This window comes from Scyliorhinus torazame, chromosome 12 (assembly GCF_047496885.1).
Source record: "Scyliorhinus torazame isolate Kashiwa2021f chromosome 12, sScyTor2.1, whole genome shotgun sequence".
In the NCBI taxonomy this organism is placed as follows: domain Eukaryota; kingdom Metazoa; phylum Chordata; class Chondrichthyes; order Carcharhiniformes; family Scyliorhinidae; genus Scyliorhinus; species Scyliorhinus torazame.
This window is the reverse complement of record NC_092718.1, coordinates 85445018-85472280: the sequence shown is the minus strand read 5'-3', so window position 1 is coordinate 85472280 and position 27263 is coordinate 85445018. Positions and strand designations below refer to the sequence as shown.

At 51.1% G+C, this 27263-nt stretch overlaps 1 protein-coding gene and 1 long non-coding RNA gene across 2 annotated transcripts in view; one reads left to right on the top strand and one right to left on the bottom strand.

The window, feature by feature from the left end:
- The window catches only part of LOC140386533 (intermediate conductance calcium-activated potassium channel protein 4-like), a 183659-nt gene extending 156947 nt beyond the window's left edge, over positions 1 to 26712 (bottom strand). Inside the window, exon 1 of the mRNA XM_072468942.1 lies at positions 26312 to 26712. Within this exon, the coding sequence (XP_072325043.1) occupies positions 26312 to 26593 (282 nt within the window). The 5' untranslated portion in view covers positions 26594 to 26712. The remainder of the gene's footprint in view (positions 1 to 26311) is intronic.
- Positions 1499 to 9012, top strand: LOC140387206 (uncharacterized). Its single transcript, XR_011933782.1, has 2 exons — positions 1499 to 1559; positions 8827 to 9012. It is a non-coding gene; the product is annotated as an uncharacterized lncRNA (long non-coding RNA).
- Positions 26713 to 27263: the final 551 nt, after the last annotated feature.

The following is a 27263-nucleotide window of genomic DNA, read 5'->3' as shown; positions in this document are numbered from 1 at the left end:
TCCAATAGCGAAATTGGAGGGGGGATGCAGGATGGCTCCGTTGCTGTCCGTTCTTAGGGTTAGAGAAGGAGTGAGGGAGGGAAACACTGAAGCACTGTTGAGGGTTTAGCTGTTCCTTGACAACAGCTCCTCTACAAACCACTTTCTGGAAGCACTGACTGCCCGATGCAAATCTTCCTCACAACAGCCAATCAGCATCGATGCTCTGCTGGACACTTGCCTGCACTTGAAACACGGAGGGTGTCTTGCTGAGGTCCACTTTCTGGAAGCAGTGACCGCCCAATGCAAATCTTCCCCGCTACAGCCAATCAGCGGCACCTTTTCAAAATTATGGGGTTGTGGCCAGCCAGGCAAGGCACATAGGCCAGGGTCACAAACTGTCGCCTGAGGCCCTGGCTGAATTGATACTGGCTGTCTGCAAGAGCACTCAAGTCAACGCATAAACTCATTATTGCTATATGGACTTTGTGATTGCCAACTCACATTTACACAAAAGAACAAGACAATGCTGTTAATATGTAACCAACTTTCCGACCCAGGTGATCAACTTTGCAGCAGGATGGGGGACAGACAAAAGAAGCCATCAGACTCCATAATGAGCTCATGGCTAGTCAGACGAGGGTGTTTCAGAGGGCAATGGATCTTCACTGTATCACCAGGGATAAGCAGGAGTATCTTGGGCTGAATTCTCTGCCCTCGGGATTCTCTATTTAGCCGGGAGACCCCCAGGCAAAACCATGGCAAGAAGACGGGACCCTGGGTTTTGAAGTCCAGAGAAGACATCCACGTCGAGTGATCGTAGCCTGGCCAGCCTCCTTCATTAAGTACGGTAATACCTAGAGCTCAGCTGTGAGTCTGAGTCATACTTTGTTCAGTGAGAGAACTGAGAATAAAATTTTATTAAACCGTGAACTTATTTTGTCCTTTGTTCATCTCGCAAATAAGGGCACCTGTGTAAAACCTTTGATCAAGACACTGGTCAAAGTACCTGAGATTTGATAGATACAACATTTTGGCACCATCAGATGGGACTTGATAAGAAGTAACTTTGTTGCTCTGACGTTAGACCCATCCACCCCGGACTCTCCAACTAAACCTAAATTAAGAGGGTAATTACCTCACGTATCGCCCAGTCTTAAGTGAATGAAGGACAAATACAGGTTTGACCAGTAAATTGGGCCATAAACTAGGTGAACAAACTATGTATTAAGATCTAGGATAGTCAAGGGAGTTGAGTAAAATCTGTGGGAGGGAATTTAGTGAAAATCAGGCTCCTACCTCAGATGATTCCCACACACTCTAAACAAACCCGAGGGAGAGAGAGAGAGAATAAGAAAAGAGTAGAGAAATGGCAGAGTGCCCAGAGTGAGAAGTGATCCATGTGGGTTGCATACTACAATAAATTAGCAAGGGTCTGGAACCCAAAGGTCAATTAGTAGGGTACGGATCCTCAAGGTTAAAAAACTCAGCACTGTTGCATCAGTGCTCCTCTGATCAGGTGGTGGCTGGTTTACCCACCCAACCTGTACTGTTTGGTAGCGTTAACCGTCCTGAAGTCGGTAAGTTTGTTAGTATTGATGTAAATCCGGCATGCTTTCCCGACATGTCCTGATAAGTAGTGAGTGGAAGAATTAGCAGAGAAACAGTTAAAAGAAGTGAACAAAAAGGCAAGGGTCTCGGAGCCTAAGTCTAGGATTAGGGAAAGGATATTCAAACCACCTTGTGGAAGGTGGCCAGTGACAAAAGGCTCCTCGAGGGATCCTTTGTGTCGAAGGGGGAGGGGGATATGAGTTTTACAAGACATTGGGGTGGAAATATGAGATTTAGAGGAAGTCAGTGTGGAAATATGAGTTTTAGAAGACGTTGGTGTGGAAACATGAGATTTAGAAGACGTTGGTGTGGAAATATGAGTTTTACAAGACATTGGGGTGGAAATATGAGATTTAGAGGAAGTCAGTGTGGAAATATGAGTTTTAGAAGAAGTCAGTGTGGAAATTTGTGCTCCGGATAGTTAGGAAAAAAAGAAACTTGTGAGTCTTGGTTTATGAGATTTTAGAAGTCAGTATGAAAATCGGTGCTCTGGGAGCACCTTAATGTTAGAAGTTGGGGAAAGAGATTCGCAGCTGGTCACTGTGCGCAGTCTGCACGTCCTCCCCGTGTCTGCGTGGGTTTCCTCCGGGTGCTCCAGTTTTCTCCCACAAGTCCCAAAATACATGCTTATTAGGTGGTTTGGACATTCTGAATTCTCCCTCAGTGTATCCGAGCAGGTTACCGGAATATGGCGACCAGGGGATTTTCAAAGAAACTTCATTGCAGTGTTAATGTAAGCCTACTTGTGACAAAGATTATTATAAAGTTTATTTTGGCGACTCCAGTTTAGAGGGTCTCCAGTCTCCGTCCAAAGGATGTGCGTTTTTGGGGAGCAAGAGATGGATAAAGCCGACAGAGATGTAGATTTGGGAGATATGTCTTTTGCGTTTCAAAACAAAAGCTAAATTAACAACTTGGAAAGGTTCCGTATAATATTCTGAATGCATATTTGAAAGAAATTGGGAAGTGATTGGTTTTATTTGATATAATGTTAAAAGATAGTCTGCAGACTTTAGTAAACTCATTCAGAGCTGCTGGCAGCTGAAACAAAAGGCAACTTCTGCAGGAATCTCCGTCGGCGGGATCGTCCGCCCCGCCGGCAGCCTACCCACACCTGCGTGTTTTCCGACAGCATGGGGTGGCCCACAATGGTAAACCCCATTGGACGGCTGCGGAAACAGAGAATCTCGCTGCCAGCAGGGGCGCAACATGCCGGAAAACTAGCCTGGCGGGGTGGAGAATCCCGTCCCTTGGGCGGGATTCTCTCACCCCGGGGCTAGGCCGGAGAATCGCTGGGACAGCTGCGAATCGCACCACGCCACCCCGATGATTCTCCGGAGAGCGGAGAATCGGAGCCTTTGGCTCTACGGGGCCCCTCCGGCGATTCTCCGCCCGGGATGGGCCGAGTGGCCACGCAAAAAAAGCCGAGTCCCGCCAGCCCCGTTCATAGCCGGTTCTTACCCGGCTGGACCTCGGCGTGGATTCACCCAGGGGTGGCCTGGTGGTGGGGGGAGGGGGGCCCAACTCTGGGGGGGGGGGGGGGGCGCCCTCCGCTGTGGCCTGGTACGCGATCGGGGCCTACCGATCAGCGGGCCGGCCTCTCGGGCTGGGGGCCTCTTTTGATCTGCGCCGGCCCCTGTAGCCCTATGCCATGTTGCATCGGGGCCTGCCCGGAGAAGAGAGCCACTGCACATGCGTGCATTGGCGCCTGTCCCACTGTGTATGTGCAGACCCGTGGCGCCCATCTGATGCTGGAGATCGGCAGCTGGAGCAGGAAAACTACAATTTTGGCCATGCTAAATTGCCCCTAAATTGGAAAGAAAAGGAATTGGGTACTCTAAATTTAATTTTAAAAATAATTAGGTTGAGGAGCAGGACAAGCTGAAAAGCAATTGTTCGTGTGGGAGTGGTGATTCTGGGGCAATGGAAAACCCCTGGGCGGGATTCTCCACTCCTGCGCCGGTTGGGAGAATCGCCTGGGTCGCCGGATTTTCCCGCGACGCCGGTCCGACACCCTCCCGCGATTCTCCCAAGCGGCAAGAACGGCCCCGCCCAGTTTCCCGCGGCGCAGGCCGGAGAATTGCCCTAGACACCCAAAATAGCGATTCTCCAGCACCCCTGCTATTCTCAGGCCCGGATGGGCCGAGCGGCCAGGCCAAAACGGCGGGTTCCCCCCAGTGCCGTCCACACCTAGTCGCTGCCGGCGGGAACAGTGTGGCAATGCTGGGGGGGCGGCCTGCGGGGGGGGCGGGGGGGGGGGAGGGGTCCCCAACTCCGGGGGGGGGGCCCTCCGTTGTGGCCCGGTACGCGATCGGGGCCTACCGATCAGCGGGCCGGCCTCTCGGGCTGGGGGCCTCTTTTGTTCTGCGCCGGCCCCTGTAGCCCTACGCCATGTTGCATCAGGGCCGGCCCGGAGAAGGGAGCCACTGCACATGCGTGCATTGGCACCGGTCCCACTGCACATGCGTGCATTGGCGCCTGTCCCACTGTGTATGCGCAGACCCGTGGCGCCCATCTGATGCTGGAGATCGGCAGCTGGAGCAGCATGGGTCGCACCAGTGCCGTGCTGGCCCCCTGTAGGGGTCAGAATCGCTGCTTCTGAGGCCATATTGATGCCGTCGAGAAACACGACTGCCTTTACGACGGTGTCAACACTTAGCCTCAGGGTCAGAGAATCCTGCCCCTTGTGTTTGTTAAGTTGCTATTTGTGCATTAGTGTGTGGGATTGTTCCTTGTCTGCGAGTCTGTCTAGAGCCTGTGTCATTGAGTTAACTATCTGTGGTGTGGTTTTGTTCGTCATTTCTAAATTTCTTGTTTAATGTAGGTATGTAGTTGTATTTTGAATTAAGTTGGGGAGTGGCGGCATGGTGCCGCGGTGGTTATCACTTCTGCCTCACGGTGCTGTGGTCCCAGGTTCGATCCTGGCCTTGGGTCACTGTCCCTGTGGAGCTTGCACATTCTCGCCGTGTTTGCGTGGGTCTGACCCCACAACCCAAAGGTGTGATGGGTAGGTGGATTGGCCATGCTAAATTGCCCCTAAATTGGAAAGAAAAGGAATCGGGTACTCTAAATTTAATTGAAAAAATAATTAGGTTGAGGAGCAGGACAAGCTGAAAAGCAATTGTTCGTGTGGGAGTGGTGATTCTGGGGCAATGGAAAACCCCTGGGCGGGATTCTCCACTCCCGTGCCGGTTGGGAGAATCGCCTGGGTCGCCGGATTTTCCCGCGACGCCGGTCCGACACCCTCCCACGATTCTCCCAAGCGGCGGGAACGGCCCCGCCCTGTTTCCCACGGCGCAGGCCGGAGAATCGCCCGAGACACCCAAAATGGCGATTCTCCGGCACCCCTGCTATTCTCAGGCACGGATGGGCTGAGCGGCCAGGCCAAAACGGCGGGTTCCCCCCGGCGCCGTCCACACCTGGCCGCTGCCGGTGGGAACAACGCGGGAATGCTGGGGGGGGGGGGCCTGCGGGGGGGAGAGGGGGGATCGACGGCATGGACACTTCGGCGCGGGAGTGGAGAATCCCGCCCCCGTGAACGCCTTCAAGGTTCACAACGGCGCGTAACGCCCCTTATCCCGACCGATTCAGGGTCCGATAATGGGCTAGGAGCGGGGCCGCGTCATTTACACGCGCCAGGCCTTGTCGCCACGTAAAGGCGGCGCCACATACATGACGCGGCCGGCGCCGCATAACTGGCATCACCCGCGCATGCGTGGTTGCCGTCCTCTCCGAGTCCGTCCCGCAAGAAGATGTCAGACGGATCTTGCGGGGCTGCGGAAGAAAGGAGGTCCTCCTTCAGAGAGGACGGCCCGACGATCGGTGGGCACCGATCGCGGGCCAGACCCCATTGGAGGACCCCCCCCGGTGGAGTATCCCCCCTCAACCCTCTGCAGGCCGCCCTCCAGCGATCCCGCATTTTCGGTGTCTCAGGCGATTCTCCGGCCTGCGCCACGGGGAACTCGGTGGGGCCGTTCTCGCCACTTGGGAGAATTGCGGGAGGGCGTCGGACCGGCGTCGCGGGAAAATTCGGTGACCCAGGCGATTCTCCCAACCGCCGGGAGTGTAGAACCCTGCCCCCTGTTTCTGCAGAAGAGTTTAAACTCACTGGGCGAGATTCTCCGACCCCCCGCCGGTGCCGGAGAATTCGGAACCGGCGGCAATCGCGCCGCGCCAGCTGGCGGGACACCAAAGGCCTTTCCCGCCAACTGGCGGGGCGGAAATCAGTCCGGCGCTGGCCTAGCCCCTCAAGGTTAGGGCTCGGCCCCTCAAGATGCGGAGGATTCCGCACCTTTGGGGCGGCGCGATGCCGGACTGATTTGCGCCGTTTTTGGCGCCAGTTGGCGGACATCGCGCCGATTGCGGAGTATTTCACCCACTATATATATTTGCGAGAGAATTTACCATTTCTTTGAGTTTTAATTCTAGTTTTTGGAGAAAGAAGAATGAAGAATGTCTTAATCCAATTCCTTTGTTTTCTTTGAAAATGTTAGTTTTATTTTTCAGTTTGTTGAGATTGAATGAAAATATCATGCTTTGAATTCCTTTTGTTTGAGTGGAGGCCTCCGTAGATGAATGAGTGCGGGTGTGTTTAATAAAGAATTTGTGTGGATTTCCTTTGGTGTTTCTAGTTGTTTTCAATGTTGTTATCCCGAAATGGTGATTTTGCAAAACTGAGTTTTCAATCAAATGGGAGTTAGGAACTGGATTTAAAGTGTAATTTGAAACAGGGTAAGTATTTGAAATTCCTTAAATAAAAAAAAATTAATAATGATCAACATCGTGCAAGTTACGTGAAACACAATTCTCAGGAAGAAAAAATCAAAGTATATCAATTGGGATTTGGAAATGATTAGTTTGAGCTTGGAATAATCGTGGGCGGGATTCTCCACAATCGGCGCGATGAACACCGACCGGCGCCAAAAACGGCACGAAACAGTCCGGCATCGCGCCGCCCCAAAGGTGCGGAATTCTCCGCATCTTGAGGGGCCGAGCCCTCACCTTGGGGGTCTAGGCCCGCACCGGACTGATTTCTGCCCCGCCAGCTGACGGGAAAGGCCTTTGGTGTCCCGCCAGCTGGCGCAGAAATGACTTTGCCGTGCGGCGCATGCGGGGGAGCGTCAGCCGCCGCTCACGGTATCCCCTCGCATGCGCAGTGGAGGGGGTCTCTTTCGCCTCCGCCATAGTGGAGACCATGGCGAAGGCGGAAGGAAAAGAGTGCCCCCACGGCACAGGCCCGCCCGCAGATCGGTGGGTCCCGATCGCAGGCCAGGCCACCGTGGGGGCACCCCCCAGAGCCAGATCGCCCCATGCCCCCCCCCCCAGGACCCCGGAGCCCGCCCGCGCCGCCTTGTCCCGCCGTTCGAAAGGTGGTTCAATCCACGCCGGCTGGCATGGGTTGACAGCGGCGGGACTTTGGCCCATCGCGGACCGGAGAATCGCCGGGGGATTCCCGCCCCCGCCGAATCTCCGGTGGCGGAGAATTTGCGATACGGCGGGGGCAGGATTCACGCCGGCCTCCAGCGATTCTCCGACCCGGTGGGGGGGTCGGAGAATCGCGCCCCTTGTGTGCTCTTAGCTCAAGGTGAAAAAAAACCCAAAGGAATCTAAATTGGAATTTGAAGACTAATGTTCTTTGTTTAATCAGCCCATGTGTTCCTTTGTTATGGGCAGTCTTAATATACCTACATTTGAAAACCTTTGTTCTGTTTTCCTGTTTCCAAACTGGTGGAGATTTTAATATTTTCTCTGTAAATTTATTACACATCAGGGGCGACATTCTCCGACCCCCCCCGCCGGGTCAGAGAATCGCCGGGGGCTGGCGTGAATCCTGCCCCCGCCGGTTGCCGAAGTCTCCGGCATCGGATATTCGGCGGGGGCGGGAATCGCGCCGCGCCGGTTGGCGGGCCTCCCCCGCTCGATTCTCCGGCCCGGATGGGCTGAAGTCCCGCCGATAAATTGCCTGTCCCGCCAGCGTAAATTAAATCACCTACCTTCCCGGCGGGACAAGGCGGCGTGGGCGGGCTCCAGGGTCCTGGGGGGGGCGCGGGGCGATCTGACCCCGGGGGGTGCCCCCACGGTGGCCTGGCCCGCAATCGGGGCCCACCGATCCGCGGGCGGGCCTGTGCCGTGGGGGCACTCTTTCCCTTCCGCCTCCGCCACGGTCTCCACCATGGCGGAGGTGGAAGAGACTCCCTCCACTGCGCATGCGTGGGAAACTGTCAGCGGCCGCTGACGCTCCCGCGCATGCGCCCCCTGGTGATGTCATTTCCGCGCCAGCTGGCGGGGCAACAAAGGCCGTTTCCGCCAGCTGGCGGGGTGGAAATCCCTCCGGCGTCGGCCTAGCCCCTCCATGTTGCGGAGCATTCCGCACCTTTGGGGCGGCGCGATGCCCATCTGATTGGCGCCGTTTTGGGTGCCAGTCGGCGGACATCGCGCCGTTTCCGGAGAATTTCGCCCCAGATTTGCTGATCGGGAATTTTCATACAGCAAAGATTATGGATTTTAATTTTCTTTTAAATTGACAGACACATCCTAACCTAAGCCTAATGGTTTAGTGGTTAGTTACAGTGGTTAGTACTGCTGCTTCACAGCGCCAGGGACCCGGTGTGGTGAATGTATAATTACTGATAATTCACCAGAGCACTGTGTTATGTTCTTAACCCTGTGGGCTCTACCTATGGGCCATTGTGTGGCTTCACCCACAGGGGATATGTTGGGGCATGTACGGGCTCCGCCCATGGCGCTACCCCCTTTACAGGAAGTATAAGAGCTGCTGACTTGCGGGGCAGCCTTCAGTGTTGTACCGGTCACAGGCAGGCTCAGTTATAAGCTGATTAAAACCATGGCTTACTTCTCCACGTGTCTTCGAGTGAATTGATGGTCGCATCACCCGGGTTCAATTCTGGCCTCGGGTAACTGTCTGTGTGGAGTTTGCACTTCCCCCGACTGTGTGCGTGGGTTTCCTCCGGGTGCTCCAGTTTCCTCCCGCAGTCCCAAGATGTGCAGGTTAGCTGAATTGGCCATGCTAAATTGCCCCTTAGTGACCCAAAACGTTAGGTTGAGTTACGGGGACAGGGTCGGAGTGTGGGCCTGGAGAGGGTACTCTTTTCAAGGGTCAGTTCAATTTTGATGGGCTGAATGGCCTGCACTGTAAAGATGCTGTGATTCTATGAAATCAGATTTCATATTTGGCTCCCAGCCGAATGAACCTTTGTGCTTTTGTTTGAAATACAGATGAATCACGAGTCCCAGCCAACAGTCTAGCTGCTTCAAGAATTCCAAGATTGCTCTGTCACAACATAGTGACAATGGGGACGTCAAGGCTTTTCCTTTTGTGGAAAGGGTTAACTCATTCAGACTTCATTGTTGCCCTTTTGAATTAAAGTGTTTGTGACTAGTTTCATTTAATTTCCACACCAATTACAATGCCTGATGATTTGACTTCTCTTAAAACTACCATGCCGGGATATAATTCCTCTCGAGATCTGATTGGTATGCTCTCGAATCTAACTGATTAAATAGCAATTAAGCGAAAATAGCAACTGTCACTGTCCATGTGGAGTTTGCACGTTCTCCCCGAGTCTGCATGGATTTTACCTCCACACCCAAAGGTGTGCAGGTTAGGTGGATTGGCCACGCTAAATTGCCCCTTAATTGGAAAACATTAATTGCATACTCTAAATTTTTTAAAAAAGTGAAACAGCAACTAGTATAAAAGGGGATAATAAATACATTTTAATTTTGACAAATGAAGGGTGATAGGAGTTAGTCTGCATAGGTTTTTGAGTTTCAAAACCCTTTCGGTGTTCGAAAGGAGATAAATTAAGCATTTTCAGCTTACAATGTCACCATTTGAATCTGGGATATTTTACAAAAGTAATATTTGTTTTTTTTTTGTGCTCGTTCCCAATACTGAGTAAATGTTAACTCAGATAATGCATATGTGGACATACAAAGTATGTTGTTTTAATTCTGGCTATTTAACTACAAATAGTTCAGAAATTAATGACTTGGTGCAAAAGGATAAGGGCTGTTATATGCTCATGTGGGCGATTCTCCGAGCCCCGCGCCGGGCCGGAGAATTGGAGCAACTGTGCCACGATGGCCCGACGCCGGTGCGTGATTCTCCGAGGTGCAGAGAATCGGCGCCATTTGCGCCGGCACGCATGGTGCGCCGCCGGCCGCAGGACGCTGGAATCGGTGGGCCGCCGATTCTCCAGCTCATATGGGCCGAGCGGCCGCTCCGACACGACAGAGTCCCGCCGGCGCCGTTCACCCTTGATCGCTGCTGGCGGGAACTCTGCGGGAACGCTCGGGGGGTGGCCTGTGGGGAGGGGGGGGGGGGGGGCTTCCTCACCGGACAAGGGCCTCCAATGGTGTCTGGCCCATGATCGGGGCCCACCGATCGGCGGGCCGGCCTCTCTCCCCCCAGGCCTACTTTCTGGCGCAGCCGGCCCCTGAACACCGACCCCATGTTGGTCGGGGCCGTCGCGCGTAAGAAGTTCCCCGCGCATACGCAGGATGGCATGGCCCAACTGCGCATGCGCAGGATTGAGCTGGCCCAACTGTGCATGTGCGGGTTGGCGCGGCGCCCATTTGGAGCGTGAACCGCTCCAGCGCCGTGCTGGCCCCCTGCGGGGGCCAGAATAGGTCGTGCCCAGGTTCTGTTCGCGCCGTCGTGAAACGCGACGGCGTTCACGACGGTACGAACACATGGTCGCCATATCGGAGAATCGCCCCCCCCATGAGTGAGGTGATCTGTAGGTGGGGAGGTAATGTTAAATTTGGGGAGTGCCAATGAAGCTGCAACAGATGGTGGGATTCTTCAATCACTTAATTCTCTGGGGTTAGGGAATGAGAATCAAAATCTCAAAAATTAAAAAGGAAATAACTTGGTGGGACAATATTTAGGTTTGGGGCGCTAAAGTGGAAATATGCCTTTGGATACAGGTCATGTTGCATTTCGTTATTATTGCTGTTGTTCTTATTGCCATATAACAAGGTATTATGAAGATTATGTTTAAAATATGGAAAAAGGCAATTGGAAAATTGATTAAATGTCGCATCGGTAATGAGACACAGGAATTGGTTTTTAAATATGTCAAAATGTAATTGAATTAAGTTTGAATATTGAAAGAACAGTCTGTATCTCGGACTCACTCTGGGTAATAAGGTTGCTCAAACTAGTGATCCCATGTGTTTGGACTTATAGGATTACAGGGGGGGGGATGTGGTACTGGGAACAGGCTGGCAAGACACATAGGCCAGGAACAGAAACTGCCATGAGGCCCTGGCTAAATTGATACTGGCCACCTGCAAGGGCACTCATGTCAACATATAAACTTGTTATCGCGATATGGACTTTGTGATTACCCGCTCACGTTTTCACAAAATAACAAGACCATGCTATGGATATGTAACAAACTTCCAGACACAGGTGATCAGCAGGATGAAGGACAGACAAAAGAGGCCATCAGACTCCATAACGGGCTGTTAGCTGGTCAGACGAGGGTGTTTCAGAGAACAACAGGTCTTGATTGAATCACGCTGGATAAACAATAATGTTTTTGCCATTAACAAGTTGGGGTCTGGATGGGACAATGGCCAGTTGTGGGCATATACCTGTGACTCAATGCTAGCAGACCAGTGTGAAGGAAGGAACATCGGAACAGATTTTCAGCGATAACTTGGGGGTTCCCCAGGTACAACCATCACAAGAAGATGGGACCCTGGGTTTCGACGTCCAGAGAAGACATCCACATTGAGTGATCGCAGCCTAGCTAGTCTCCTTAACTAAGTGTGGGTAAAACCTGAAGCTTAGCTGTGAGTCTGAGTTATACTTTGTTGAGTGACAGAATTGTGAATAAAATTGCATTAAACCGTGAACCTATTTGGTCATTTGTTCATCTCATAAATAAGGGCACCTGGGTAAAATGTTTCATTAATATATTGGCCGAAGTATCTGAGGTTTTACAGATACAATAGGGTGATGAAACAAGGGTTTAAATTATTTATGTATTAGCCCATAATCATCAGCTATAATTGCTGCTTGATTTGCAGTTTGCACCCTCTGATCTTCAACATAGATTTTCATTATCGAAGGTAAGGAATTCTCAAACTCGTCTAAGAGAATAACCTCTCTCAGAGCCTCATAGGTTGTCTCAGCTCCCAATGCTCATACCCATCTATTAAAAGTGTTCTGGTTACCCCTTTAAAATTCTACATAAGTTTGTCCCGGCTTTCTCCTTAAATTCCGAAATTTCTGCCTTTCTGCTTCGGGAACCAGTTTGTATGCACCTAGAATAGCCTTTTTAACCGTGTTATAATCCCTGGCCTCCTGCTCTGACATCTGTGCCTGCCCCGTCAACTTACTGTGCAGGGATAATGTTCACTTCTCTTTTGGCCACTCTATTTGGTTTGTTATTTTCTCGAAAGCCCGAAAGAACGTTTCGACTTCCTTCTAGGGGCTGTTTAGCACAGGGCTAAATCGCTGGCTTTGAAAGCAGACCAAGGCAGGCCAGCAGCACGGTTCAATTCCCGTACCAGCCTCCCCAAACAGGCGCCGGAATGTGGCGACTAGGGGCTTTTCACAGTAACTTCATTGAAGCCTACTTGTGACAATAAGCGATTTTCATTTAATTTCATTTTCATTTCATTTCCTCAAATTTTGGAGAGTCTGTATAAACCTAAACATATCATCATTAAGTTCTGATCTTGGACTAGGCTCCACTCTACATTCTGGCAGCTACCCACTCATTCCAGTACTGCAAGCTGGAACTCTCTCTCCCTCTCTCTTTGACTTCCTCTCTTTGACTTCCTCTTTCCTTTCTCTCATTGTCTATTCCTCCCTCTTCATTTCCATCTCCATTTTAAACAGTCTAACTGCAATAGAGTTCTCTCCGGCTCCATTTCCCCACCTGAAGATGCATCTGATGCGAAACTTTGCTCGTCGGCTTCCCTGCACTCCTGGCACCTGCATCAAATTTAAATGTTTAACAATTGCATCAAATGTCTCCACCTTCATAGTTTAACTGGTACCACCAAGTACCACCATCTAACTCGACAAATTTGTCTTTATTGAGCACCAATAAGTAAACCAGAGTCAAGTTTTCTACCTGGAGAAAATGCTTAGCAGCTTCCATAGTCAACCTGATACATTACTTCAAACCTGGTGTCTGTCTAGAATTTACACTATACCCCAAATTTGCCATCTAATGTTTCCATTCCTGGATGAGCCCTCAATTTATGTTACGACACCCTGGGCGAGTGAACGGTCAATTTCAGCCCCATAGACACCGGAATCCCAACATAAATGAATTAACCAGTAATTTGTGTATTTCCCTGAGATCTTCAACCCCTGACTCCTCCAATGACTTACGGGCACCAGTTTTGCAAGTAAAACATTTAAAAAAACTGTTTACTTATAACAAGAGAAGGAATAAACATGTAATGGTAATAATAGAACAATGCTAATCTAATGATTCCTGAAATCCCGTCCCAATTTCCACCCAGTCACACAGAAGACAGACACATGGAGGGTGTAGGGAAAGGAGGAAAATAACAGGGGTTAAAAGAGTGTGAGGTTAATCTTTGCTACTGAGGTTGTAGTCTTGGTGGTTGGTGATTTTCTAAGAACGCAATGTGTTGCAATCACAGTTGGTTTGGGCCTTCTGATGGTTGTCTTCAATTAGAACATGCAGGCTGTTGGAATTCTCTCTGGGGAGTCACTTTCAGTTGAATGACCTCCACCAGACTGGCTTTCAGACTCACTAGGGTAATATTAGAATCCTTCATCTAAGAATTTCAAAAAGGTTTTCAAACAGCCCTCTCTTCCTGCAGGTGACACTGGACTGGAACCTCCTGCTGATTGAACTGACTGCAGAGAGAAAAGTCTTTGAACACAGTTCATCAGTTGAGAAAAATCAGTTTCAGCTCGCCAGCCTTTTAACCAGAAGTTACCTTCACAGGCCTAGCTGAATAGAAAGATCTGTTTTCACTTCCAGTGGAAAATCTCACAGGCTGGCTAGAAGCATTTTAAATGGCTAGGCAGAGAATTGATAAATAGAGCCCAGACCTACCTTTCCAGGCCTTAAACAGGAACAAAATGGAGACAAAATGGAAACCTTGATCAGAGGTTAAACTTCACAGGCCTGACAGAGAGACTGCTTGCAGCACTTTAATCAGGTGTTAAACTTTCATACGCTGGACAGAGACAGTGCTCAAATGAGCTCCTGCGACATCCTAGGTTTTCAAAGAACTGAGACAAAATGGAGATTGTCTGCTGTTCCAGAGTTTTGTGAAAGGCTCTACCAATCTCAATCGAGAATAGATGATTTCCTGGAATTTAAGAAGGGTTTGGCTGCTAGCTAAGTACATCAAAATGACATCATGAGCTGTGCCACAGAGCACACTGCCTGGAGGGATGTGCCTGGGTCAGTTAAAATAGTAGATTGCAGTGGTGGTGGTGGTGGTGGTGGGGGGGGGGGGGTTCAAAATTCTATAGTTTTAAAAACAGGGTCTGCAATTCTGAGGCAGCCATCAAGGCGGGAAGTAAAAAGTGAAAAGAAGGATTGGAAAGAGGTTCCTTATACCCCCGTCAATACAGGAGGACTCTCTAGGACCTACTTAAATACTGACACACTCCCTGGGGACCCTGTAAATAATAATAATAATCTTTATTATTGTCACAAGTAGGCTTACATTAACATTGCATATTACAATGAAGTTACTGTGAAAAGCCCCGAGTTGCCACATTCCAACGCCTGTTCGAGTGCACTGAAGGAGAATTCAGAATGTCCAATTCACCTAACAAGCCCGTCTTTTGGGACTTATGGGAGGAAACCAGGGCACACAGAGGAACCCCACGCAGACACAGGGGAATGTGCAGACTCAGCACAGACAGTGACCCAAGCCAAATACTGACACACTCCCTGTAAGTACTGGCACGCTCCTTGGGCACCCCCTATAAATATTGAGACACTGCCTGGGGACCCCCTGTGAATACTGACACAGTCCCTGGGATCACTGTAAATACTGACACACTCCCTGAGGCCCCCTGTCACTATTGAAACATGCCCAGAGGACCCTATGTAAATACTGACACAGACATGTGGTGACGCCTTCTAAATATTGACATACTCCCCGGGACCCCTGTAAATCCTGATACACAACCCGGGGACCCCCTGTAAATACTGACACACTCCCCGAGGACTCCCTGTAAATACTGACGCACTCTCTGGATACCCCCTGTAAATACTGACACACTCCCCGGGGACCCCTGTAAATCCTGACACACTCCCCGGGGATCCTTTGTAAAAACTGACAAACTCTCCAGAGACCTCGTGTAAATACTGATATACACCCTGGGGACTCCCTGTAAATACTGACATACTCCACGGGAACTTTAGAAATACTGACACATTCCCTGGGGACCCCCTGAACATACTGACACACTCCCCGGGAACCCCATGTAAAAACTGACACACTTCCCAGAGAACCCCTGTAAATATTGACATACTCCACGGGAACTCTATAAATACTGACACACTCCCCTGTGACCCCTGTAAATCCAGACACACTCCCCAGGGACCCCCTGTAAAAACTGACGAACTCTCCGGAGGCCTCAACTAAATACTGATATACTCCCTGGGGACCCCCTGTAAATACTGACATACTCCACGGGAACTTTAGAAATACTGACACACTCCCTGGGGACTCCCTGTACATACTGATACTCTCCCCGGGAACCCCCTTTAAAACTGACACACACCCCATGGACCCCCTGTAAATACTGACACACTCCCCGGGTGAATTAGAAAGTGGTGAATCTGTGGGATTCGCTACCACTGAAAGTAGTTGAGGCCAAAATGTTGTGTAATTTCAAGAATAATTAGATATAGCTCTTGTGGCTAAAGGGATCAAGGGATATGGGGGGGAAGGCGGGATCAGGATATTGACCTTGATGATCAAACATGGTCATAATGGATAGCGGAGCAGGCTTGAAGGGCCGATTGGCCTCCTTCTGCTTCTATTTTCTGTGTTTCTATGTTTCAGCAGAAGGGATCCATTGAGTCTTGGGTAATCCCTGTCTCTCTTTTAAAAAAAAAAAATTTAGAGTACCCAAATCATTTTTTCCAATTAAGGGTCAATTTAGCGTGGCCAATCCACCTACCCTGCACATCTTTGGGTTGTGGGGGCGAAACTCACGCAAGCACAGGGAGAATGTGCAAACTCCACACGGTCAGTGACCCAGAGCCGGGATCGAACCTGAGACCTCGGCGCCGTGAGACAGCCTTGCAACTTTCTATCCCTCCAGTTGCCATGTTGCCATCCAATTTGCTTTTGGAATCATTCATTGTCCTACTTCTAAAGCCCCATCCCCCCTACTTCTAAAGCCCCATAACTCCACCTAACTTGCACATCCCTGGAAACTAAGGTGGAATTTAGCATGGTAAATCCACCCAACCTGCACATCTTTGGACTGGGGAGGAAACTGGAGCACCCGGAGGCACAGGGAGAACGTGCAAACTCCACCCAATAATTATAATCTTTATTATTGTCACAAGTAGGCTTACATTAACACTGCAATAAAGTTACTGTGAAAAGCCCCTAATCGCCACACTCCGGCCGGCGCCTGTTCGGGTACACTGAGGGAGATTTCAGATTGTCCAATTCACCGAACAAGCACGTCTTGTGGGACTTGTGGGAGGAAAACTAGAGCGCCCGGAAGAAACCCGCGCAGACACGGGGAGAACGTGCAGGCTCCGCACCAACAGTGACCCAAGCTGTGAATTGCACCCGGGTCCCTGGCACTGTGAAGCAACAGTGCGAACCACTGTGCTACCATGCCGCCCCTTGAACCCAGGTTCCTTGACCTGTGTGGCAGCAGTGTTAACCACTGTGCCACCATGCCGCCCATGTGGTGAAAGAACTACAAAAAGGATTTGTGGCTTCACAACGATGGTGCAATCTGGGATGTTACAAAGCACAGTTGTAAATTTCCTCCATAATTTGAGTCATGCCTTTCCAAATAGTTTCCTTCAATTTCCTGTCGTTGGTTGCTGGGCGACCAAGTGCCCCTTCCCCTCACAGCAGTGGCTGGCAAGGTGAGGTTTCACATGGAGAGAGATGTGGGCGTGGCAGAGGGGAAAGGGAGGGCTGGGCTGTTTACAAGACAGTTTGGCAGTGGGGGGGAGGTTAAGTGGAGAGGGAAGTGGTTTAAGCGTGTGGTCATTAGAGGGTGAAGGTGCAAAAGCTAAACTGAATTGAGAGCAGTGTTTGTTTCCCGTTTCTTCACGTGGATGTGGGATTCGCTGGCCGGGCCTAGCACTTATTGCCCATCCCTAATTTCACCGCAAAACTGTGGAGGTGAGCCGCCATCTTCAACCACCATAGTCCGTGTGGTGTAGGTACATCCATGGTGCTGTGAAGGAGGGAGTTCCAGGATTGTAACCCAGCGACAGTGGAGGAATGGCGGATATATTTCCAAGTCAGAGTGGTGAGTGCCATGGGAACACAGGAAAATTGGAGCAGGAGTAGGCCATTCGGCCCTTGACCCCACTGCGCTATCCAACTAGATCCTGGATGATCCTCTATTCCAACACCATTTTCCCAATGATCCCAATATTCCTTGATACCCTTTCCATCTAGAAATGAGTTAATCAGCACACTGGATGAGTGAACACCCACAGCCCTCTGGGACAGAGAGTTTCAATTATTCCATAGATCCATAGAATCACTAGGGTGCATAAAGAGGCCATTCGGCCCATCGAGTCTGCACCAATCTGCTGAAAGAGCATCCCACCAAGGCCCACTCCCTGTCCGACCCCTGTAACCCCATCTAACCTGCACATCCTTGGACACTAAGAGACAATTTTATCATGGCCAAGCCACCTAACCTGCACATCTTTGGACTGTGGGAGGAAACCGGAGCACCCGGAGGTAACGCACACAGACCCTGGGAGTTCGGGCAAACTCCACACAGACAGTGACCCAAGGCTGGAATTGAACCAGGGTCCCTGGCGCTGTGAGGCAGCAGTGCTAACCACTATGCCACCATGCCACCCATTCATCAACCTCTGAGTAATGTAATTTCTCATTATCTCAAGCCAAAATGGGCGACCCCTTATTCTGAGACTGTGACCCCTGACCAGAAACCCACTCCTCCACCTCCAGCCAGGAAAAACATCCTTCCTGCATCTACCCTCTCAAGCCCTGTAAGAATTTTGTATATATCTATGATGAGAACATCTCTCATTCTTCTAAACGTCCAGAGAATACAAGCCTAATTCCTCAATCTCTCCTCATAAAACAATCCCAGTATCCCAGGAACCAGTCCAGTGAAAGTTGCCTGCACTCCCTCTATGGCAAGTACATCCTGAGGCAAGGAGACCAATACTGTACACAGTGCCACAGATGTACCCTCACCAAGGCGCTATACAATCGCAGCAAGACAGCTTTACTCCTGTACTCAAACCCTCTCACAGTGAAGACCAACAAACCTCATTTCTTGCTGCACCTGCATGTTCCTCCAACCCCAGGATACTTAGTGTTTGTCTTGGATCTTACCGGTGCCCAGGTGCACCCACATTCTGCAGTTGCAACACAACACCTGCCCTGGCATCTTTGTAGCATTTAATTAACTAATTATTTTACTGATTCCATTTTACTTAACGTCCCTAGTCCTGCCTGTACTCCTATTCTTATTATTTTGTCAAATGTTCTACTTATCCCCAATTGAAAATTCCATAATTAAGTAAGTAGGAAATATTCACCAGTCTATGGGGAGCAGAGTGGTGCAGCAGAAGCGTGTTGGGCCCATTACCCAGAGGTCGATGGATCGATACCATTCTCAGGGTGGCACAATGACTCAGTGGTTAGCACTGCTGCCTCACAACTCCAGGGTCCCGGTTCAGTTACAGCCTCGGGTGACTACGTGGGTTTCCTCCGGGTGCTCCGGTTTCCTCCCACAGTCCAAAGATGTGCAGGTTAGGTGGATTGGCCATGCTAAATTGCCCCTTAGTGTCCAAAAAGGTTAGGTTGGGTTACTGGGTTACAGGGATAGGGTGGAGGTGTGGGCTTAAGTTGATGCTCTTTCCAAAGGCCGGTGCAGACTCGAAGGGCCGAATGGCCAAATGGCACTGTAAATTCTCTGATTCTATCTAACTAGCTTTACCACGATTAGTAAACCTTACAGATACTAATAAAACCTTACATTTACTAAAATTGCCCATGTTTTGAAAGGCAATTAGCAAAATACTCACTAACGACTTAACTACCTGTTTTCCTGTGATGCAGAGGAATTGGTGGGGGTCCCAGGTATCTGCTGCCCTTGTCCTCCTAAATGGTAGAGGTTGTGGGTTTGGAAGATGTTGCCTCAGGAGCCTTGGCTAGTTCCTATAGTACATCTTGTAGATGGTACACACGGCTGACACTGTGCGTCAGTGGTGGAGGGAGTGAATGTTTGTGGAAGGGGAGTCAATCAAGCAGGATTGCTTTGTCCTGGATGCTGTTGAAGAATCTGACAAACAAGGTGTGGTAGCAGACAGTGAGAGCCACATGATAGCTGGATGTGTCATGGATGTGTCATTGAGTCAGCCATCAGCATGCAGAAGGTGTGACCTTTTTGTACAGACAGTGATCTTTTGACAGTTCCTATTGAATCTGCTTCCACCGTCCTTTCGGCAGCACCTTCCAGATCACAACAACTTGCTATGTGTCAAATAAAAATTCTCCTCATCTCCCCCCCGCCACTCTGGTTCTTTTCCTGATTCTCTTATAATAATCTTTACAATCTTTATTATTGTCACAAGTAGGCTTACATTAACACCACAATGAAGATACTGTGAAAATGCCCCAGTCGCCACATTCCGATGCCTGTTCGGGTACACAGAGGGAGAATTCAGAATGTCCAATTCACCTAACAAGCACCTCTTTCAGGACTTGTGGGAGGAAACTGGAGCAACCGGAGTAAACCCGGGGAGAATGTGGAGACTCCGCACAGACAGTAACCCAAGCGGGAATTGAACTCGGGCCCCTGGCGCTGTGAAGCAATAGTGCTAAATCTGTGTCCCTCTGGTTACCGAGCCTCCTGCCACTGGGAAACACTTTCTCCTTATCAACTCTATTCAAACCCCCTCACGATTTGAACGCCTCGATTCAATCTCCCTCCTTAACATTCTCAGCTCCGAGGAGAACGATCCCAACTTCTCCCAGTCTCTCCGCATTCACTGAAGTTCCTCATCCCTGGGAATGTTCCTGTAAATCTCCTCCGTGTCCTCTCGGAGTTCTCAACACTCTTCTTAAAGTGTTGTGGTTTGTTAAATGTGCTCTCAACCCGACTCCCGTCATCTCCAGTGATTTGGGTACAAGTGCCACCCCTCCAGGAGCCTGTGTGCCTTTACCCCTCCATTCTTTTATTGACTCTTCTGTACATCTGTACATTTGTACATACACCTGTACATACACTAGGGACTGCAGACAGATGTAACAGCCACAGCATCACTAGAGGGCATCAGAGACGGGTATAAAGGGTCCAGCCCAAGGTAGGATCCGCCTCTTTCAGAAGCACAGGGCTAGTGAGCAGCAGCAGACAGAGACAGTTCAGCACAGGCAGCTTACCTGAGCTTCACTGGTCATACCTCTTGACTGTATTATATCTAGTTAAGCTCTGGAAACAGAACGAACCTACTGAATAAAGTATTTCATAGAATTTACAGTGCAGAAGGAGGCCATTCGGCCCATCGAGTCTGCACCGGCTCTTGGAAAGAGCACCCTACCTAAGGTCAACACCTCCACCCTATCCCCATAACCCAGTAGCTCCACCCAACACTAAGGGCAATTTTGGACACTAAGGGCAATTTAGCATGGCCAATCCACCTAACCCGCACATCTTTGGACTGTGGGAGGACACCGGAGCACCCGGAGGAAACCCACGCACACACGGGGAGGATGTGCAGACTCCGCGCAGACAGTGACCCAAGCCGGAATCGAACCTGGGACCCTGGAGCTGTGAAGCAATTGTGCTATCCACCATGCTACTGTGCTGCAGTTGTGTTAACTGGAAGTCTACAATCTTTATTCAGACTTAGAGAAGAACATATCTCTCTCCCTAGCTTCCTCTTTCTCCCTCCCTCACTCTCTCTCCCCCTCTCACTCTCTCTCTGTCTCCCTCTCTCTCTCCCTCTCTTTTTAATTATCAGATGTAAAAAACAAACAATGTACTTTTGTATCAATTGGACAAAAGGTCAAAACCAAAATAGACTAAACTGAATTATCATATTTTGGACTTTTTTTCAATGTAATCTTATCATTAAAATCATCTTGGAAACAAACTTTAAGATGCTTTAATCGAGACAAATTTTTCACTTTGATTCCTGTGAAGAAGGAAAAGTTCTGAAAGGCACATTCGGAACAATAAATTCACGCCGGCAGCATCTGTGGAGCGCGAAATAGAGTTAACGTTTCAAACATAGATGTAGAAAATAGAAGCAGGAGGATGCCATTCAGCCCTTCTCGCCTGCTTCACCATTCATCCTACTCAATACCTAATTTCGCTTTCCCCCCATATCTAATGATACCCTTTGCCGTAAGCGCTATATCTATTTTGCCGTCAACTATTTTCTGTGGTAACGAATTCCACAGGCCGACCACTCTCTGGGTGAAGAAATATCTTCTCATCTCTGCCCTAAATGGTCTACCCCGTGTCCTCAGACTGTGACCCCTGGTTCTGGACACACCCGTCATTGGGAGCATCCTTCCTGCATCTACCCTGTCCAGTCCTGTTAGAATTTTATAGGTTTCTGTGAGATTCCCCCTTCACCCTTCTGAACTCCAGCGAATACAGTCCTAACCGATTCAATCTCTCCTCATACGTCAGTCGGGCCATCTCAGCAATCTGTCTGGTAAACTTTCCCTGCACTTCCTCTCGAGCAAGAACATCCTTCCTCAGAAAAGGAGACCAAAACTTCACGCAATATTCCAGGTCTCATCAAGGCCCTGTATAATTATAGCAAGACATCCCTGCAATCTCGCTATGAAGGCCAACAGACCATTTTCATTCTTTACCGCCTGCTGTACCTGCATGCTTACCTTCAGTGACTGGTGTAGGAGGACACCAAGGTCTCTTTGCACATTCCTCTCTCCTAATTTATGGCCATTCAGATAATAGGGCGAAATTCTCCCCAAACGGCGCGATGTCCGCCGACTGGCGCCCAAAACGGCGCCAATCAGACGGGCATCGCGCCGCCCCAAAGGTGCGGAATGCTCCGCATCTTTGGGGGCCGAGCCCCAACATTGAGGGGCTAGGCCGGCGCCGGAGGGATTTCCGCCCCGCCAGCTGGCGGAAACGGCCTTTGTTGCCCCGCCAGCTGGCGCGGAAATGACATGTCGGGGCGGCGCATGCGCGGGAGCGTCAGCGGCCGCGGACAGTTTCCCGCGCATGCGCAGTGGAGGGAGTCTCTTCCACCTCCGCCATGGTGGAGACCGTTGCGGAGGCAGAAGGGAAAGAGTGCCCCCACGGCACAGGCCCGCCCGCGGATCGGTGGGCCCCGATCGCGGGCCAGGCCACCGTGGGGGCACCCCCCGGGGTCAGATCGCCCCGCGCCCCCCCCAGGACCCTGGAGCCCGCCCGCACTGCCTTGTCCCGCCGGTAAATAGGTACTCTAATTTACGGCGGCGGGACAGGCAATTTATCGGCGGCACTTCGGCCCATCCAGGCCGGAGAATCCAGCGGGGGGCGGGGGCCCGCCAACCGGCGGGGCCCGATTCCCGCCCCCGCCGAATATCTGGTACCGGAGACTTCGGCAACCGGCGGGGGCGGGATTCACGGCGGCCAACGGCCATTCTCCGACCCGCTGGGGGGTTGGAGAATGACGCCCATAATCTTCCTTCTTTATTTTGCTACCAAAGTGGATAACCTCACACATTTATCCAAATTATACTGCATCTGCCATGCATTAGCCCACTCAGTTAACTTGTCCAATTCACACTGAAGGATCTCTGCATCCTCCTCACAGCTCACCCTCCCACACGACTTGATGTCATCTGCAAATTTGGAGATATTGGGCGGAATTCTCCCGCCCACGCCAGGTGGGAGAATCGCCGGGGCGCCGCGCGTGTCCCGCCACGCCGCCCCGACACCCGCACGTGATTCTCCCACCCCCCCAAACCAGCGAGGCAGGAATCACGGCTGGCTGCTCGGAGAATCGGCGCTCGCCATTTGCAACAGGCGAGAGGCGATTCTCCGGCCCGGATGGACCGAGCGGCCGGCCTAACACGACAGTTTCCCGCTGGCGCCGTCCACACCTGGGCCAGGATTCTCCCCTACCCGGCGGGGCGGGGGGTCCCAAAGGGATGGAGTGGCGGGATCACTCCGGCGTCGGGCCGCCCCAAAGATGCGGATTTCTCCGCACCTTTAGGGGCCAAGCCCTCACCATGAGGGGCTAGGCCTGCGCCGGAGTGGTTTCCGCTCCACAGGCTGGTGTGGAAGTCTGCCCATGTGCGGGAGCATCAGCGACTGCTGACGTCATCTCCGCCCATGCGCAGGGGGGGTCTCTTCCGTGTCGGCCATGGTGGAGGCTATGGCCGATGCGGATGGAAAAGAGAGCCCCCATGGCACAGGCCCACCCGCGGATTGGTGGGCCAGTCCACCGTGGGGGCACCCCCCGGGGCCAGATCGCCCCGCGCCCCCCCCAGGACCCCGGAGCCCCGCCCGTGGAGAGTGGCAAATGTCGTGCCCCTGTTCAAAAAAGGAACTAGGGATAACCCTGGGAATTACAGGCCAGTTAGTCTTACTTCGGTGGTAGGCAAAGTAATGGAAAGGGTACTGAAGGATAGGATTTCTGAGCATCTGGAAAGACACTGCTTGATTCGGGATAGTCAGCACGGATTTGTGAGGGGTAGGTCTTGCCTTACAAATCTTATTGAATTCTTTGAGGAGGTGACCAAGCATGTGGATGAAGGTAAAGCAGTGGATGTAGTGTACATGGATTTTAGTAAGGCATTTGATAAAGTTCCCCATGGTAGGCTTCTGCACAAAGTAAGGAGGCATGGGATAGTGGGAAATTTGGCCAGTTGGATAACGAACTGGCTAACCGATAGAAGTCAGAGAGTGGTGGTGGATGGCAAATATTCAGCCTGGATCCCCGTTACCAGTGGTGTACTGCAGGGATCAGTTCTGGGTCCTCTGCTATTTGTGATTTTCATTAATGACTTGGATGAGGGAGTTGAAGGGTGGGTCAGTAAATTTGCAGACGATACGAAGATTGGTGGAGTTGTGGATAGTAAGGAGGGCTGTTGTCGGCTGCAAAGAGACATAGATAGGATGCAGAGCTGGGCTGAGAAGTGGCAGATGGAGTTTAACCCTGAAAAGTGTGAGGTTGTCCATTTTGTAAGGACAAATATGAATGCGGAATACAGGGTTAACGGTAGAGTTCTTGGCATTGTGGAGGAGCAGAGAGACCTTGGGGTCTATGTTCATACATCTTTGAAAGTTGCCACTCAAGTGGATAGAGCTGTGAAGAAGGCCTATGGTGTGCTCGCGTTCATTAACAGAGGGATTGAATTTAAGAGCCGTGAGGTGATGATGCAGCTGTACAAAACTTTGGTAAGGCCACATTTGGAGTACTGTGTACAGTTCTGGTCGCCTCATTTTAGGAAGGATGTGGAAGCTCTGGAAAAGGTGCAAAGAAGATTTACCAGGATGTTGCCTGGAATGGAGAGTAGGTCTTACGAGGAAAGGTTGAGGGTGCTAGGCCTTTTCTCATTAGAGCGGAGAAGGATGAGGGGCGACTTGATAGAGGTTTATAAGATGATCAGGGGAATAGATAGAGTAGACAGTCAGAGACTTTTTCCCCAAGTGGAACACACCATTACAAGGGGACATAAATTTAAGGTGAAAGGTGGAAGATATAGGAGGGATATCAGAGGTAGGTTCTTTACCCAGAGAGTAGTGGGGGCATGGAATGCACTGCCTGTGGAAGTAGTTGAGTCGGAAACATTAGGGACCTTCAAGCAGCTGTTGGATAGGTACATGGATTACGGGAAAATGATATAGTGTAGATTTATTTGTTCTTAAGGGCAGCACGGTAGCATTGTGGATAGCACAATTGCTTCACAGATCCATGGTCCCAGGTTCGATTCCGGCTTGGGTCATTGTCTGTGCGGAGTCTGCACGTCCTCCCCGTGTCTGCGTGGGTTTCCTCCGGGTGCTCCGGTTTCCTCCCACAGTCCAAAGATGTGCGGGTTAGGTGAATTGGCCAATGATAAATTGCCCTTAATGTCCAAATTGCCCTTGGTGTTGGGTGGAGGTGTTGAGTTTGGGTAGGGTGCTCTTTCCAAGAGCTGGTGCAGACTCAAAGGGCCGAAAGGCCTCCTTCTGCACTGTAGATTCAATGATAATCTATGATTAATCTAGGACAAAGGTTCGGCACAACATCGTGGGCCGAAGGGCCTGTTCTGTGCTGTATTTTCTATGTTCTATGTAAGGTAGGTGGTTTGATTCACGTGGCGAGACTGGCATGACAGCAGCGGGACTTCGGCCCATCGCGGGCCTGAGAATCGCCGGGCGGGGCCTGCCGACCGGCGAGGCGCGATTCCCGCCCCCGCCGAATATCCGGTGCCGGAGAATTCGGCGGCTGGCGGGGGCGGGATTCACGCCAGCCGCCGGCGATTCTCTGACCCGGCGGGGGCTTGGAGAATCCCGCCCCTGGTTGCTGCCGGCGGGAACTGCGCGGGAACGCCTGTAGGGGTGGGGGTGGGGGGGGGGAGGCGGGTTCCTGCACCGGGGGGGGCCTCAAATGGGGTCTGGCCCGCGATCGGTGCCCACCGATCGGCGGGCCGGCCTCTCTGAAGGAGGACTTCCTTTCCTCACCCGCCCCCCAAGATCCAGCTGACATCTTCTTGCGAGGCGGCCTCGGGTAACATCATTTACGTGGCACTGGCCGCGTCATTTACGCGGCACCGCTTTTACGCGGCGCCAAGACCCGGCGCACGTAAATGACGCGACGCCGCTCCTAGCCCCCCGGGGGCGGGAGAATTGGAGGCTGGGAGCGGGTTCCGACGCCAGAGTGAAACACTCCGGTTTTCACTCCAGCGTCGGGACTTAGTCTCCCGATGGGGGAATTGTGCCCATTACATTTAGTTCCCTCATCTAAATCATTAATATATATTGTGCTGAGGTCCCAGCACCAATCTCTGCAGTACCCCACCAGTCACTGCCTGCCAATTTGAAAAAAAGACCCACTAATTCCTTCTCTTTGCTTCCTGTCTTCCAACCAGTTTTCTACCATATTTCGACTCAATACGACTATTCTTCAGAGTAATTAATTGTCTTGTGAGATTCAAAACTAATCGTCACAACATTCAAACTTCTCCCTCAACCGAAAGGCGTCACCTCGAATCCTGATGTTGCTCCAGCCACCCAGGCTGAATTATTTAGAGACCGCTAATGTTTTGGGGTGAAAGGGGTATGGTGTACGCTGACCGGAAACATCTACCCCATTTGCCCTCCTCTCCAATGTCGAATTTAAATGCTGCCCCATTTAATTCTAACAGCAAAGTTATGGTGGCGAAGTAGGAGGGATGGATAGCACTCGTGATGCTCCATGCAGTCGAATAGCCAGTCAAACCAATCTGGGTTTTTTTCCAGCAACTTTGCGAAAACAACTTTTTCTTTTCCTTCCCACTCCAAGGAATGAATGGTCTGGAAGTGGTCACTCACCAGGTGGGAGCAGGCCAGAGAGAGCTCCATACTTGCAATCATCAGAACGATTCCCAGACTGGCCACCAGCAGCGAGCAGACGCTGATCCTCCTCTTCAGCTCCACGATACGTTTCCTCTGCTGGAGCCTTGCAGCCACATTCTCCGAGGGGCTGCCTTCCCTCTTCCAGCCCGGCTGCCGTTCCCCACCGCTGCCACTCAGTGCACCAGGGTTCTCCGCCTGGCACTGCCGGAGCTGTGGGGAGGGCAGCAGCTCCAGCACTGTCATGTCAGGGTTGGGCATGGGGGGACTTGGGCAGAGCGGGGGGGAAACGGAGAAAGTGAGGGAGACAGAGGGAGAGAAATAGCGAGAGAGAGAGAGAGAGACAGAAACAGAGCGAGAGAACTCCCTGGAGTGACGCAGGGCTCAGCTTTATCAACAGAGCTAGCAAAGTGAGAGGAAACACCAGCTTCCTTTTATATACTGGATATAGCACAGCAGTGAACTTGAGAAGGGGCTTTCAACACCGTGTACAGGCAGGGAACTCCCTCGAGTGAGTATTGATCAGTGCAGCCCCTGTGCCTGTTCAAAGACTGGAGCCTTTCAGAAGTGGCGGCTCGCTGTCACTGATCATTCCCTACTTTTAACCCCCTGAACACCCAGAAAACAGGCATTGAACAGAGAGACTGAATTATAGAGTTCGAGAGTTTTACAGCACAGAAATAGAGCCCACTCGGCCCATTGTGTCTGAACCGGCCATCAACCACCTATCCACTCTAATCCCATAGCATTGTACGCTCTGGCATTTCAAATGCTCATCTAAATGTTTCTTAAATGCTGTAATGGTTCCCGCTTCTCCCACTGGGCAGTGAGTTCCAATTTCCCAGCATGCCTGGGGTGAAAATGGACCCAGCCTACCAAAAACTGCCCCACTGTCACTGTAACCAGCCTCACCACTCCCGGACCACCCCCC